The 12,372-nt window shown below is 53.2% G+C and overlaps 1 protein-coding gene across 3 annotated transcripts in view; it reads right to left on the reverse strand.

The window, feature by feature from the left end:
* Positions 1–12,372, reverse strand: part of MCAM (melanoma cell adhesion molecule) — a 29,046-nt gene that overhangs the window by 6,875 nt on the left and 9,799 nt on the right. Inside the window, exons 1-5 of one of the 3 annotated variants that reach the window (XM_082683591.1) lie at positions 5,136–5,180; positions 4,541–4,804; positions 1,740–1,844; positions 1,255–1,447; positions 576–669 (exon numbers count right to left, since the gene is read on the reverse strand). In XM_082683591.1, coding sequence (XP_082539717.1) covers positions 576–642 — 67 coding nt within the window. In that variant the 5' untranslated portion in view covers positions 643–669; positions 1,255–1,447; positions 1,740–1,844; positions 4,541–4,804; positions 5,136–5,180. Of the gene's footprint in view, positions 1–575; positions 707–1,254; positions 1,448–1,739; positions 1,845–4,540; positions 4,805–5,135; positions 5,181–12,372 lie in introns of those variants that run through there. The other 2 variants (XM_082683592.1, XM_082683593.1) reach the window with 2 other exon arrangements.

Consider the following 12,372-nt stretch of genomic DNA (forward strand, 5'->3'; position numbering starts at 1 on the left):
TTGATCCGTCACCCGGGTAGGCACGAGGCGACCCACGCCGTCCCCCAGCTCCTGCCAACGCCCTGCTCCGGTGGGAGCCGCCGTCCCTCCCCTCCCTCGCTCACCTCCAACCTGGCTCCAAGCCCAGGCGGGAGAGGAGGCGTCCGCGCACCCCCTCCCGCTAAAAAGCTGCCTTTTTACAGCAACAGGCGGGCGCAGAATTCGGGATTTGGAGATGCACTCCAGCTGCGCCGCCGCGGCCGCTTCAGCCGCGCGGCCCCCAGAGCCGGCACCTGAGGCAGAGGTCTCCCCAGCCCACCGAGAAGCTCGGCCCCACCCCTTCCCGCTCCGGGCGGCAGCCTCCTCCCCGCCTTCCCGGTCGTCCTCCCGGGATACTCCAGAATCCAGGCTGCGAACTGGCTGCAAAGAAGAGTTGCACGCGCGCAAGGCACCCGGGCGCCGGCGAGAAGCGCGCGCCGGAGCGCAGAGCCCCGCACCGCGCTGCCAGCTCCGCCGCCCGGCACGCCCCGCGGAAGACCCCCCACTGCCTGGCCCGGGCCGTTCGGGGCGCGGGCCCCACCTCCGAAGCCACTCACCCGCGGCGCGGCGACTGCAGCAGCAGGCAGCGAGCAGAAGGGCGCAGACCAGCCCGGACGGTCCCATGCTTCCCGGCCAGAGGGCGAGCGCCTACTGAGCGAGCCGCCGGCGGCCGGGGGCTGACGTCAGGGGGGCGGGGGAGGGGGCCCGGCCCGCCCCGCCCCGCGCAGCCCCCCGCCCCCGCCGCCGCTCCGTGGGGGCGGGCCCGGAGCTGCGCCCGGCCGCTCGGCCCCTGCTAGGCCGGGCCGGCTGCCCAGCTCCCGCGCCCCCCGCTCCCGCCCACCCCGGGCTTGGGTCGGCAGAGGGGGCAGTGACAGGTGTCTCGAGGCCGGGCCGGCTGGCCGAGGCGGCGGCGAGGAGAGGCTGGCTAGGATGCCCAGAGTCACGCCAGGTCAGAACCAGCGGTGCTCACCCCCGCGCAGTCCCTGGCAGCCTGTGTGGCCCTAGCGGGCCGCGGGGCGGAGAAGCAGCAGACCGGGTCCTCCTCTTCCCGCCGCCGCCCCGCCGGACCCCTGCCACAGAGAAACTGGACGGCCTCGGTCGCTTCCCAGAACGATTGCACCACTGCGGCTGCCGCCGGCCTGGCACTGTCCCCAAGCCTCACACACCCCCAGCCTCGCAGTGCCGGCAGCTTTAAGGGAAGAACCCCGGGGCCGGGTGCCACAGACCCAGAGGTACCTGTCGTGGGGAGTGCAGGTGGTGCCTTACGGGCTGCTCCCGCAAACCCCAGCTCCAAGTCCCGAGTAGCTGGAGAGTGAAGGGGTTGAATTCACAGGCCCAGGGTTTTCACACTTTTCCACGTCCAGACCTTGGAAATCCTGTTTTTGCCCTCTTCACTCCATGATCCTAGGGGGACTCAGTCTCCCCTCACCTGAATGAAGAAAAGAGGAGGAAGGAAGGGTAAACGGGTGTGAGGTCTCTGGCTTGGCCCCTGAAAACCTGTTGCTGTCCAGATGGTTGAGAGGACTCCCTGCAGCAGGGCTCCCTGCACACCCCGTGTCCCCCCCATGGGTGATGGTGGCTCAGCAGCTGGGGGTGGAAGCAGGGAGGGGGGATTGGAGCTGGTTGCAGGCACGGCTCTGCACAGCAAGCTCCCCCTCTTCCCAAACCTGGGTCTTCTGGCCTCTTGAACTAAGGCCCTGGGGAGTGGGATGGGCTCTTGCCTTTCAGAGACCCCAGCATCACATCTGCTACGACTCCTTCAGCAGGAGGGTCAAATAGAGGTCTGGATTTGGGGTGGAGGCCTGCAGCCTGGCAGGGCAGCCTTTCTGCGGGGTGGGGGAGGAGCAGCGTGAGGCAGCAAACGCCTGAGACGGGCAGGTGACTTGAGAGAAGGCTCGGGGTGGTATTTTGATGACGCAGAGATGACTGGCAAACCACATCAGCCTCGATTTTTCTGAACCCCCTCCTCTCTCTCCGTCCGTCTCCAGCCAAAGGTAATGCCAAGCCAGCCAGGGCAGGGACCTGGAGCCCGGAGCCTGTGGGGAGAGGACCATGGCTCCCCAATCCCCAGAGTGAACGTATGGACTGGCCCAGGGCCCAGAGTGGAATGGAGGAGTTTGTTTGTCTACAGGGGCAGGAGTGGGAATGGCTGAAGGATGCTGTTTGCCCTGGCCAGCCAGAGCTGGGCATGGAGCTCTGCTTCCCTGCCCCCACTCCCTTCCCTTCACTTAACACCATTAACTAATCATTCTCCTCTCCGCCTGGAAACAAAGCCAGCGAGCCACCAAGGACAGACAGTCAGTTCAGAATTCGTCTTCAGCCAGGTGGGGGCGGAGGAGCTGTCTCTGCGGGGAAAGGGAAATGAGGTTAGAGCCCGGGGTGACATCCTCTTCCAGTGTGGCTCCACCAAGCAAGCCCGAGGACTGTCCTTTCAGGAAGCTGGGAGCCTGGGGAGTGGGCAGTGGAGGTCTGGGGACAGGCAGCTTGGGAGGACAGCTTCCTGAGGGGAGCACTTTGGGGGTTCCAAACCAAAGAGAGATCAGGACTTTGGAGAGGATGCAGAGGGGTCTGGAAGAAGGAGGAAAGGGCAGTGGAGAAGGACAGGAGAAGGGGTAGAGGGAACAGAAGCTGGTGGAGAGTATCAGCCCGCTGGCTCCTTGAAGATACCAGAAGACAGGGTGGCAGCAGTAACCCAGAAGAGAAAAGCAGCAGAGGAAGAACTTTCAGGAACAGGACTGTGACCCAGCCGAAGGGGGGTGGGTCTGGGGGTAGAGATGGGCCTCCCTGCAGCAGAGACTCTGGCACCTGGGCTGGGTTGGAAGCAGTGTTGCCCGGATGTAGGCCAAGATGAGAAGGAGAGACCCTGGACCAGAGTCCTAATTCTTTGTTTCTCTCCAGAAAGAAGGGGTAGGAAGGCTGCTTTCCTCCACCCCCGTGGTAGACCCATTGTACACAGAGATAAGGGGACCCCTGTGTGGCATGTCCTCTGTGTCGCGTCTCTGGCATAGGTCTGATCACAGGCAGAGAAACAGGCTGGGTGGGCTGGTGGCCATGGTTTTGGTCTTCCGGGTGATGGGCTTTCATTTGGGTGTGAGGAAAAGTGGGAAGAGAGCAGCCCCAGCCACCGTGGAGGGCGAGGTAAAAAGAAAAGGGTGGGCCTGGCCCCAGGAGCCACTGGGGCCAGGTTCTAACCTAGGAGTCCTCCCTCAGGTCCTCTCTCAGCTCCAGCATAGTGGGCACGGTGGCCTCCACCCACCCCTCTGGCCCAGAGGCTTGACCAGGAGGAAGGTACGAGAAAGGCATGCTGAGCTGGGCGGAGGAAGGAAGCTAATAAAGACGTTGCAGCTGCAGTGAGGAAGGAACAGAGGGTGGAGGGGGGAGGCCCAGCAACCTTGGCAATTAAGGAGGCTGGGGAACCCCCTAGCCTGGCCAGAAAATAGAGACCAGGTTGAGTCTTTGGAGGAGAGGGGAGAGAAGTTTTCCAAAATGGGGGTCTGACTTGGGAGGAGCTGTGGAAAACAGGGTGGGGGGAGGGTGGGGGGCAATTGTTGTCGAGAACATCATCAGGCCAGGAAACCGGATACCGGGGGGCTGGGTTGGAAGATGTGGGAGAAGAGATTGAATGGGGGGAAGCAGCCCCTATCCTGGCCGGACGCTGTCTCACCCATGCCCTTTGCACCTGACCCAGGGCAGGAGGAAGGAGGTGCAGCATGGACTGAGGTGCGCCCCAGAAACACAGGGGAAGAGGAGGGGGACTTGAGGGTGGGGGGGTAGGAGGGGCTATTTTTAAACTTGGAAAAACCTTGAGTGAGTTCATCTCCACCCTAAGTACTGGAGGCGGCAAAGGGCCCATTGTACAGGGGTCCAGAGAAGGGGGGCGGGGAGGGGGTGAGTGGCACAATGGCAAGAATTATGTTGGAGTCAGACGGCCAGCCTGGGGCGGGGGAGGGGACTCCTCGTCACAGCTGGCCTACTGAACTCGGGGGTCCAGTGGGGGTAGGAGGGTGGTTCCACTGTCACAAAGCCCCCTGGGGGGAGCTGGGTCTCTGGCATCCGGTGGTCCGGCCTGGGGAGGGGGCTGTGGGTGGGATTCCCACAGTCTGGCTTTCCCAGGGACAGCCGGGCCTGTTCCCAGGCTCCCAGCATTCCAGCGACTCCCCTGGGAGCTAATGGCCTCTCTTCTCAGCCCCTTCTCTGCCCGGGGGTGGGGGGAGAGAAGGAGGAAGAGGATGTGGATGCGTAGGGACTCTTCCTGGGCACTAGGGACCCTTAAGCCAGAGGGAGAGTACCACCCTTACATCCTAGTTCCCAACCCTGCTAAGGCCTCAGAATGAGGAAGGACTGTCCTTCTTGTCCCCTCCGACCCCAGGCGCCTCTCCACGTTGGCAGTCCTCCAGCACCCAGACCTCAGCCTAGGGGGGATTCCGCCGGGAGTCCCAGGAGCCCTGATCGCCGGGTCTCGCCCAGCTGGGGACGCGGGGGGCGGGGCATCCGGCGCCGCTCGCACCAACCCAAACATTACCTTAAATGCTCAGGCGTCTGCCGCGGGCCGGGGAGGGGCTCCGCGGGGCCCTGGGGCTCTCCGGAAGCCCGGGATCTGTCTCCAGCCCTTTCCCAGCGCAGCCGGCAGGCAGCCGCGATTCAGTCCACTGGCCCCCCCTTCTGAAAAGCAGGAGGGGGAAGGAAAATGGGGGGGCTGGTGTTGGGGGAGAGCCGGGGCTGCACTGGGAGTCCCTGGGGGCCGCTTCCTGGGCGCAGAGTAGGACCTTCCAGCCAGGATTTCAGCCTGTGGACAGGAGAGGGGGCTTCTGTTAGCCTAATGCACCCCCCCCCGCCCCCCAATCCTGGATCTCAGTTCTCTGGCTTCGGAGGGCCCGGCCACTTCCTCCTCTGACCCTAAATTTGGAGAAGGGAGCACGTTGGTGGGGTGGGGGAGAGGGCACAGGAGCAGGATGCCAGAGCCCACACCACTCCCCCTCGGGGAAGTTCACATCCGCTCCCCAAAATACCACCACCCAGAATGTCCCCAGAGAGCTGTTTAAGTCTGACTTGGAGTTGTCCCTGAGGAAAGGCCAGCTCGTCCACTGCAGATAGGCCTAAGAGGAACCCAGGCTCACCACCTAGGGGCTCCTGGCCCTCTCTTCCCTGACGGCCACTTCTGCATTTCTGCGTTTTCCTTTCCACACGGAGGACCTGTCGTTGCTATAGCTCACCCTGGAGGAAGGGAGGGAGGAGGAAAGAGAAGGGAGGCAAGCCTGGGGCCTGCTCGGGCCTCCCTGTACCACATCCCTGTAGAGGGGGCTTCCGGTGGCAACAATATGGAATTTGGAGTCAGGAAAAAGACCACACTGGGTACTTTCCCTTCACCTCCCTGGTGCACTCACAGCGCTTGTTGGGCTCTGCTCTCAGACAGTTGACTGCAACCCCGACTGCAACACCCCCCCACACCCCCCCAACTCCGTGACAGCGCTGGCTTCCAGACAGCCCAGCCACTTCACTAGCTAATCTTGGGCAAGTGACTGAACCAAGGACTGTTCAGAGGGGACAGATCTGCCATCGGTACAGGCCTTTACAACTTAGACTTTTCACATCCGGATCCTTTTCATCACCAATATTTATCTGGATCTTTGCCCCCCAAATGAAGAAACTGAAGAACAAAGAGTGATATGGTCGGGGCGCCTGGGTGACTCAGTGGATTAAAGCCTCTGCCTTCAGCTTAGGTCATGATCTTAGGGTCCTGGGATTGAGCCTGCTTCCTCCTCTCTCTCTGCCTGCCTCTCTGCCTACTTGTGATCTCTGTCTGACACATAAATAAATGAAATATTTTAAAAATAAATAAAATTAAAAAAAAAAGAGTGACGTGGTCTAAAGTCATACAGCCTGTGAGGGATGAAACTCCATATTTCCCCCTTTAAAAAAAATTTGACTTATTATTTATTGTTGCGGGGGGGAGAGTGGAGGAAGGGGCAGAGGGAGAGGGAGCGAGAGAATCCCAAGTAGACTGCGCTGAGCGTGGAGCCTGACGTGGGACTCAGTCTCACAGCCCTGACGTCACAACCTGAGCCAAAATCAGTTCGTTGCCCAACAGAAGCACGCAGGTGCCCCCCATAAATATTTGCTGTGGTAAAATACACACACCATAAAATGCACTCTCTTGACCATTTTAAGTGGCGACTCAGTGGCATTAAGTCCATTCACAGTGTGCAACCATCATGACTGCCCAGTTCCAGAACTTTCTGATCACCTCGAGGAACTGAACTTTGAAGTAAGATAGCTCTAAGTCTGAAACCCAGTGCATGTACCTGTAACAATTCACAGCTGAGCCGAGTAAACATATAACGGAAATGAAAGTAGGGGATAGACGAGCACTGAATCACGTCTTATAAACAGGAAACGCAAGAGGGAATCAGTAACCGGAGCATCCACAGGGACCTCTGCCTGCACTAGCTAGGAAAGTCTTTCTGCAAGTGGGGAGGCTTTTGTGAAAAGGCGGGTTTCGAGAGGGAGCAGTGAGGATCCATCATTCCAGGCAGGGCAAGCAGCAGGAGCAAAGAGAGAGGGATGAAGCTGAAGAAAGAGGCATTTACAACAACAATGGCAGGATTTCTGTATAAAGGGTTTTCGAGGAGCCATCTGGCTGGAGGGTAGGCTAGGCAACGTGGCTTGCGAGCACACTGGCACAGCAAGCCCACTGCTTTCGCTTCCACTGTGTGTGTGTTTGGAGTGCCTTGAGGACAGCTCTAGCCACAAGTCCACCTGTGGCACCAGCCTTATGCAAACAGAGAGGGATGAAGCTGAAGAAAGAGGCACTCAATAGAGAGTGTTATGTGGCTAACTAGAAATTCAGCAGGGTAGAGGGTGCGTGCATGTGACAGCCTGAGCGAATGAGCTGGAGTTAGGTCATAGGGGAGGAACTGGCTCTTAAGACAGGCAGTCGGGAGCCACTGAAGGTTCTTGAGCAATGGCAGATGATGTGATGCCATTGGAACCCAGGATTAGACCGTTTCTCTATTTCTTCTTTGCCTGACAGTGCCCCCTGGTGGCCCTAGTTTGAATTGCTCCCTCATTTTATGAGTGGGTGGGAGGATGGGGGACTGAGAAGCAGGACTGTTGAGTTGGAGAAGCCAGACTCTTGGGCCACATTCCAATTCATCCTGAGTGATAACAGTAGTGGAAAGAAATAGAGACGACATGTGGACAGAGAGGGTGTGATGTGAAGGACAAGGGCATGGTGGTGGTTCCCTCTTCTGTCTCATCGTTCTGAGCTTGGATGTTGGGTAGCAGGTACTAAGGTGGAGCTGGAAGCAGGATGGTAACTGAGACAAGGTCGGTGTTCTTGCGGAACTTGGAGTGAGAAAACAATTAGAATACAAGTGTCAAATACGAGGGTGCAAATATGCACATATACCAGTTACTGAACCCAGCTTGACGTGGTCCCAGACAGCTGCCTGGAAGAGTGGAAACCTAGCTTTGTTTTCTTTTCTTTTCTTTCTTTCTTTCTTTTTTTTTTTTTTTTAAAGATTTTATTTATTTATTTGACAGAGAAAGACACAGCCAGAGAGGGAACACAAGCAGAGAGAGAGGGAGAAGCAGGCTCCCCGCTGAGCAGAGAGCTTGATGTGGGGCTTGATCCCAGAACCCTGGGATCATGACCTGAGCCAGACGCTTAATGCTTAACGAGAGAGCCACGGCACCCCCTCCCAGCTTCATTTTCATGATAATAATAGGTAACTGTGGGGGCACCTGGGTTACTCAGTCGGTTAAGCTCTCTGATAATAGAGTGATGGCCAGAACATCATTTTATTTTATTTTATTTATTTATTTTTAAAGATTTTATTTATTTATTTGACAGAGAGAGATCACAAGTAGGCAGAGAGACAGGCAGAGAGAGAGAGAGAGAGAGGAGGAAGCAGGCTCCCTGCTGAGCAGAGAGCCCCATGCGGGACTCGATCCCAGGACCCTGAGACCATGACCCAAGCCGAAGGCAGCAGCTTAACCCACTGAGCCACCCAGGCGCCCCTCTTACTTTCAAATAGAAACATTAAAAGGACCAAAACCAGTAAAAATAGTTACCTATACAGAGAGGTGGAAGAAGGGTCCTAACCCCAGTATTTGTGGGGCCAGGTCAGAGCACAAGTGAGGGCTCATGTATCCTATATTGAAATATGTGAGTTATTTGAAAGCTGACAGTTAAATATGCTTTAACCCCTTACCTTGACAAATACACTTTGTAACAACACCATAAAAAAAAAAAATAGGGGCACCTGGGTGGCTCAGTGGGTTAAGCCTCTGCCTTCAGCTCAGGTCATGATCTCAGGGTCCTGGGATCGAGCCCTACATCGGGCTCTCTGCTCGAGGGGGAGCCTGTCTCTCCCTCTCTCTGCCTGCCTTTCTGCCTACTTGTGTTCCCTCTCTCTGTGTGTTGAATAAATAAAATCTTTAAAAAATATATGTAAGGCGATGGTTTTTGTATGACTTTAAGTCAACAAAATGCTCAAGGAAAATTAACTTAATTTTGAAAGATTTTATGTTTAAGTAATCTCTACACCCAATGCCGAGCTCGAACTTACAACCCCGAGATCAAGAGTCACATACTCCACTGACTGAGCCAGCCCGGCGTCCCATAAATTAACTTAATTATTATTGCACATGCCTGGGTATTCTCATGATGGGCCAACAATGTTTGGATAGAATAATACAGTCATATACAACTCATAAATTATTATGTGTTTGATTACATTAAATTAATATTTCTTGCCTTAATTTTGGCAAAATCCCTAATTGTGTTGTTATGATAAAAGTTTTTCTCACTGTGCATATTCTGTTGCTAGTTATGCTGAATTAATCAAGCTTTCTGGAAGTATTCTCGTTCTTAGATATTTAAAAATTTCATTCCAATTTAGAGAAACTTTTCTCCTAACTGAAATTATTCCTAATGTTTTTAAACCAGTGTTTTGAGGGGGTTCTGGGTGGCTCAGTCGGTTAAGCATGTGACTCTCGGTTTTGGCTCAGGTTATGATCTCAGGGTCCTTAGATCGAGCCCCACATGGAGCTGTGTGCGCAGTGGGGAATCTGCTTCTCTGTCTGTCTGTCTCTCTCTCTCTCTGCCTCTTCCCCCACTTGTGTGTGTGGGTGCACTCTTTCTCAAATAAAAAAATCTTTTAAAAAAATGTGCTTTGGGGCATCTGGATGGCTCAGTGGGTTAAAGCCTCTACCATTGGCTCAGGTCATGATCCCAGGGTCCTGGAATCGAGCCCTGCATCAGGCTCTCTGCTCAGCAGGGAGCCTGCTTCCCCCGTCTCTCTGCCTGCCTCTCTGCCTACTTGTGATCTCTGTCTGTCAATAAATAAATAAAATCTTTTAAAAAATGTGCTTTGATTCAGAACTGGATCATAAACTTTTATCATGTTCAGACATTATATAGCCATTACATATGATAAATATTTTATCCCAGAAAATGTTTAAAGTATTTTTTCATCATACTAATCTTTATCATTTATATTGCAATTTTCACCATCTCTTAAAGCAATATCCAGGTCCACTTGGTGTTTCTTGTTTTACTCTTTTAATGTTTAAAAAAAATTTTCCCTCAGAAATATATATATATTTTTTAAGAGTTTATTTATTTATTTATTTGAGGGAGAGTGAGAGTGAGAAAGCACAAGCAGGGGTAGGGGCAGAGGGAGAAGCAGGCTCCTCCCTGAGCAGGGAGCCTGATGAGGGCCTCTAATTCCAGAACCCTGTCATAACCCGAGCCAAAGGCAGATGCTTAACCCACTGAGCCAGTCAGGTGCCTCAGAATTTTATTTTAAAATTTTTTATTTGATCCTAGCTGATCAAATAACATTGCAAGACAATGTTACATTGTGTACAACATGGTGATTTGGTAACTCTATACATTTTTTTAAAGATTTTTCTTTATTTATTGGACAGAGATCACAAGTAGGCAGAGAGGCAGGCAGAGGTGGGGTGTGGGGGAGAAGCAGGCCCCCCACTGTGCAGAGAGCCCGATGTGGGGCTTAATCCCAGGACCCCGAGATCATGACCTGAGCTGAAGGCAAAGGTCCAACCCCACTGAGCCACCCAGGCACCTCCATTACTATTTTTTTTTTTTTTTAAAGAAGACCTAGATTTGTTAAACTATTACAAAGATAAAACAATTATCACTGAAATACTTTGAGGACTTCATTGAAATTTCACTTGTTGTTATGGACACTGACCTAAGAGGTTAGAAATTAAAGGATATGTCCTAAGAGGTATTGACTGGTGAAACATGGTGAAAGAAGTAAGAGCTCGTCAGAAACATCTGCGTTAGAGGTATTTGATGTGGCTGGGATGCTTCCCAAGAGACTCCCTGATGATGCCTGAATGAAGTAATCTGGGTCCCAGATTAGTAAAAAAGACCCTTACCCCTGTGAAGAATGAGCAGAGGCCAGGATCTTAAGGGGAAAGGGATCCTTGGGCTCTGAAAGCCTGTATCTTGGGAGCAGCCTTCCTCCTTCCCATCCGGTCTACCTAGGCCTTCAAGCACCTGTGCTTCTCACCACATCCACCTGCCAGGTCATGGAAAGTACAGGGAGTAGAGGGCAGGAACTATGGGGCTGCTCAGAGGGGACCTATACACAGAGAGCTTGGGGTTAGGTGATAAGCTACAAGTACCTTCTTGGTTAACTTAATTCCCTTTTGTTAATAAAGGTCCTAGTTTCTTCTGCTGGTGGCAGCTTTTTGTCTCAGGACTGTCTACCTCAAGAATCGGTTCAGGTAAATTCTGGAGAAGGAGCGAGACTTTCATCAACACCCACGCCACAGGAGAAGAGGCATCACGTTCCTTCCTAGTTATGAGCAGATCCCACGGCCGCATCGAGCATGCCCAGTGATCATCACCTGTACCCGCAACTGTCCAGCAGCTGTTGGGTGTGGTGTCTGCCTCCATCTCATCTTCATACTCTCTTCTTGAACCTTCTGTCTGGACTTCAACCATGTTGTACTGGCTGCTCGCAGACTGAGAAAGCATTCCTTCTAGTCTCTTCCATGTGGCTTGGCCTTCTTAACCCTTCTTCCCAGGTATAAAATGGAGAGATGCCCCCCACCCTTGTTCCTGTGTTCTTCTCCGTCTTTGTCCTCGGGGTCAGGACGCGAAGCCTGGCATTCGCATTGCGGGAGCATTGTCTCCAGTGCTCATTTATCACTAGGCACAAACCTAAGCTTAGCAACAGGGTCAACCTCATCATCGCTGTCTTCTTCAGCAGCAGATTCTTTCAATTCTGGTCCACTTCTGGCATTCACCATGACACACAAATGCTCTTGTGGACAGGCATTTAGGCCCCCAGACCCCGTGCGCCGCTAATGGTAGGATGTCCGGTGAGAATCTTAGCCCAGAGCCGTCTAACCAAGACAGGTGGCTCTCAGCGACACAAAGGGTGCTGCTCAGCCAGGCAGGGGACACTTTGGAGGAAGCTCACTGTAGCAGGGAGTGCGGCGACACGGGCCAATAACTCTATCATGCTATGTTCGCAAGCATAGATACATCTGTCCCCATAGGATGGTATCACAGGACCGCTGACTGTTCCTTGGGTGGTGGTGGTTTTACTTTTGCAAAAAGTCTTCAAGGCTGAGACCTTATAAAGAAAACTCTGAAAAGCAGGCTGTTGCTACATTTCTTCAAATCTCTCTTCAGTTGAGATTGTGACTTGATCGTGGCCAGAAGATAGTCTCTGTATAAGACGTTGGTTTGGGGAATATTTGCATGTGCATCTTATTCTTTATGGTCATGCAAACATTTTTATTTCCTTGTTTTAGTTTCCATATGTATACATTTAATTCTATTTTGAAATGATGTCAAACATTGAGAAATTTGCAAATAGCAGAGAATCCTCTTTTTTAAAAAATATATTTTATTTATTTTTTTTTGGCAGACAGAGATCACAAGTACGCAGAGAGGCAGGTGCGGGGGGGAGCAGGCTCCCCAAGGAACAGAGAGCCCAGTGAGGGGCTTGATCCCAGGATCCTGGAATCATGATGTGAGCCGAAGGCAGAGGCTTTAACCCACTAAGCCAGGTGCCCCAAATAGCATAGAATCCTCTTATACCTTTTATTTTTTTTCTTTTATACCCTTTATTTAGTGCCACGTATTATTAACATGTTACCACATTTGTTGCTCTTTTAGTCTCTCTCCAAATTAAAATTCATATTTTTTGTAGTAATCTCTACACCCAACATGGGGCTCTAAGTCACAGCCTGGAGATCAAGGGTTGCGTGCTTTCCTGACTGAGCCAGCCAGCCAGCCACCCCAGAAATTTTATTTGGTATATGTGTGTGTATATATAATTATTTTTCTTATGAATCATGAGAGTA

This window comes from Mustela nivalis (genome assembly GCF_964662115.1).
Source record: "Mustela nivalis genome assembly, chromosome: 9".
Lineage (NCBI taxonomy): Eukaryota > Metazoa > Chordata > Mammalia > Carnivora > Mustelidae > Mustela > Mustela nivalis.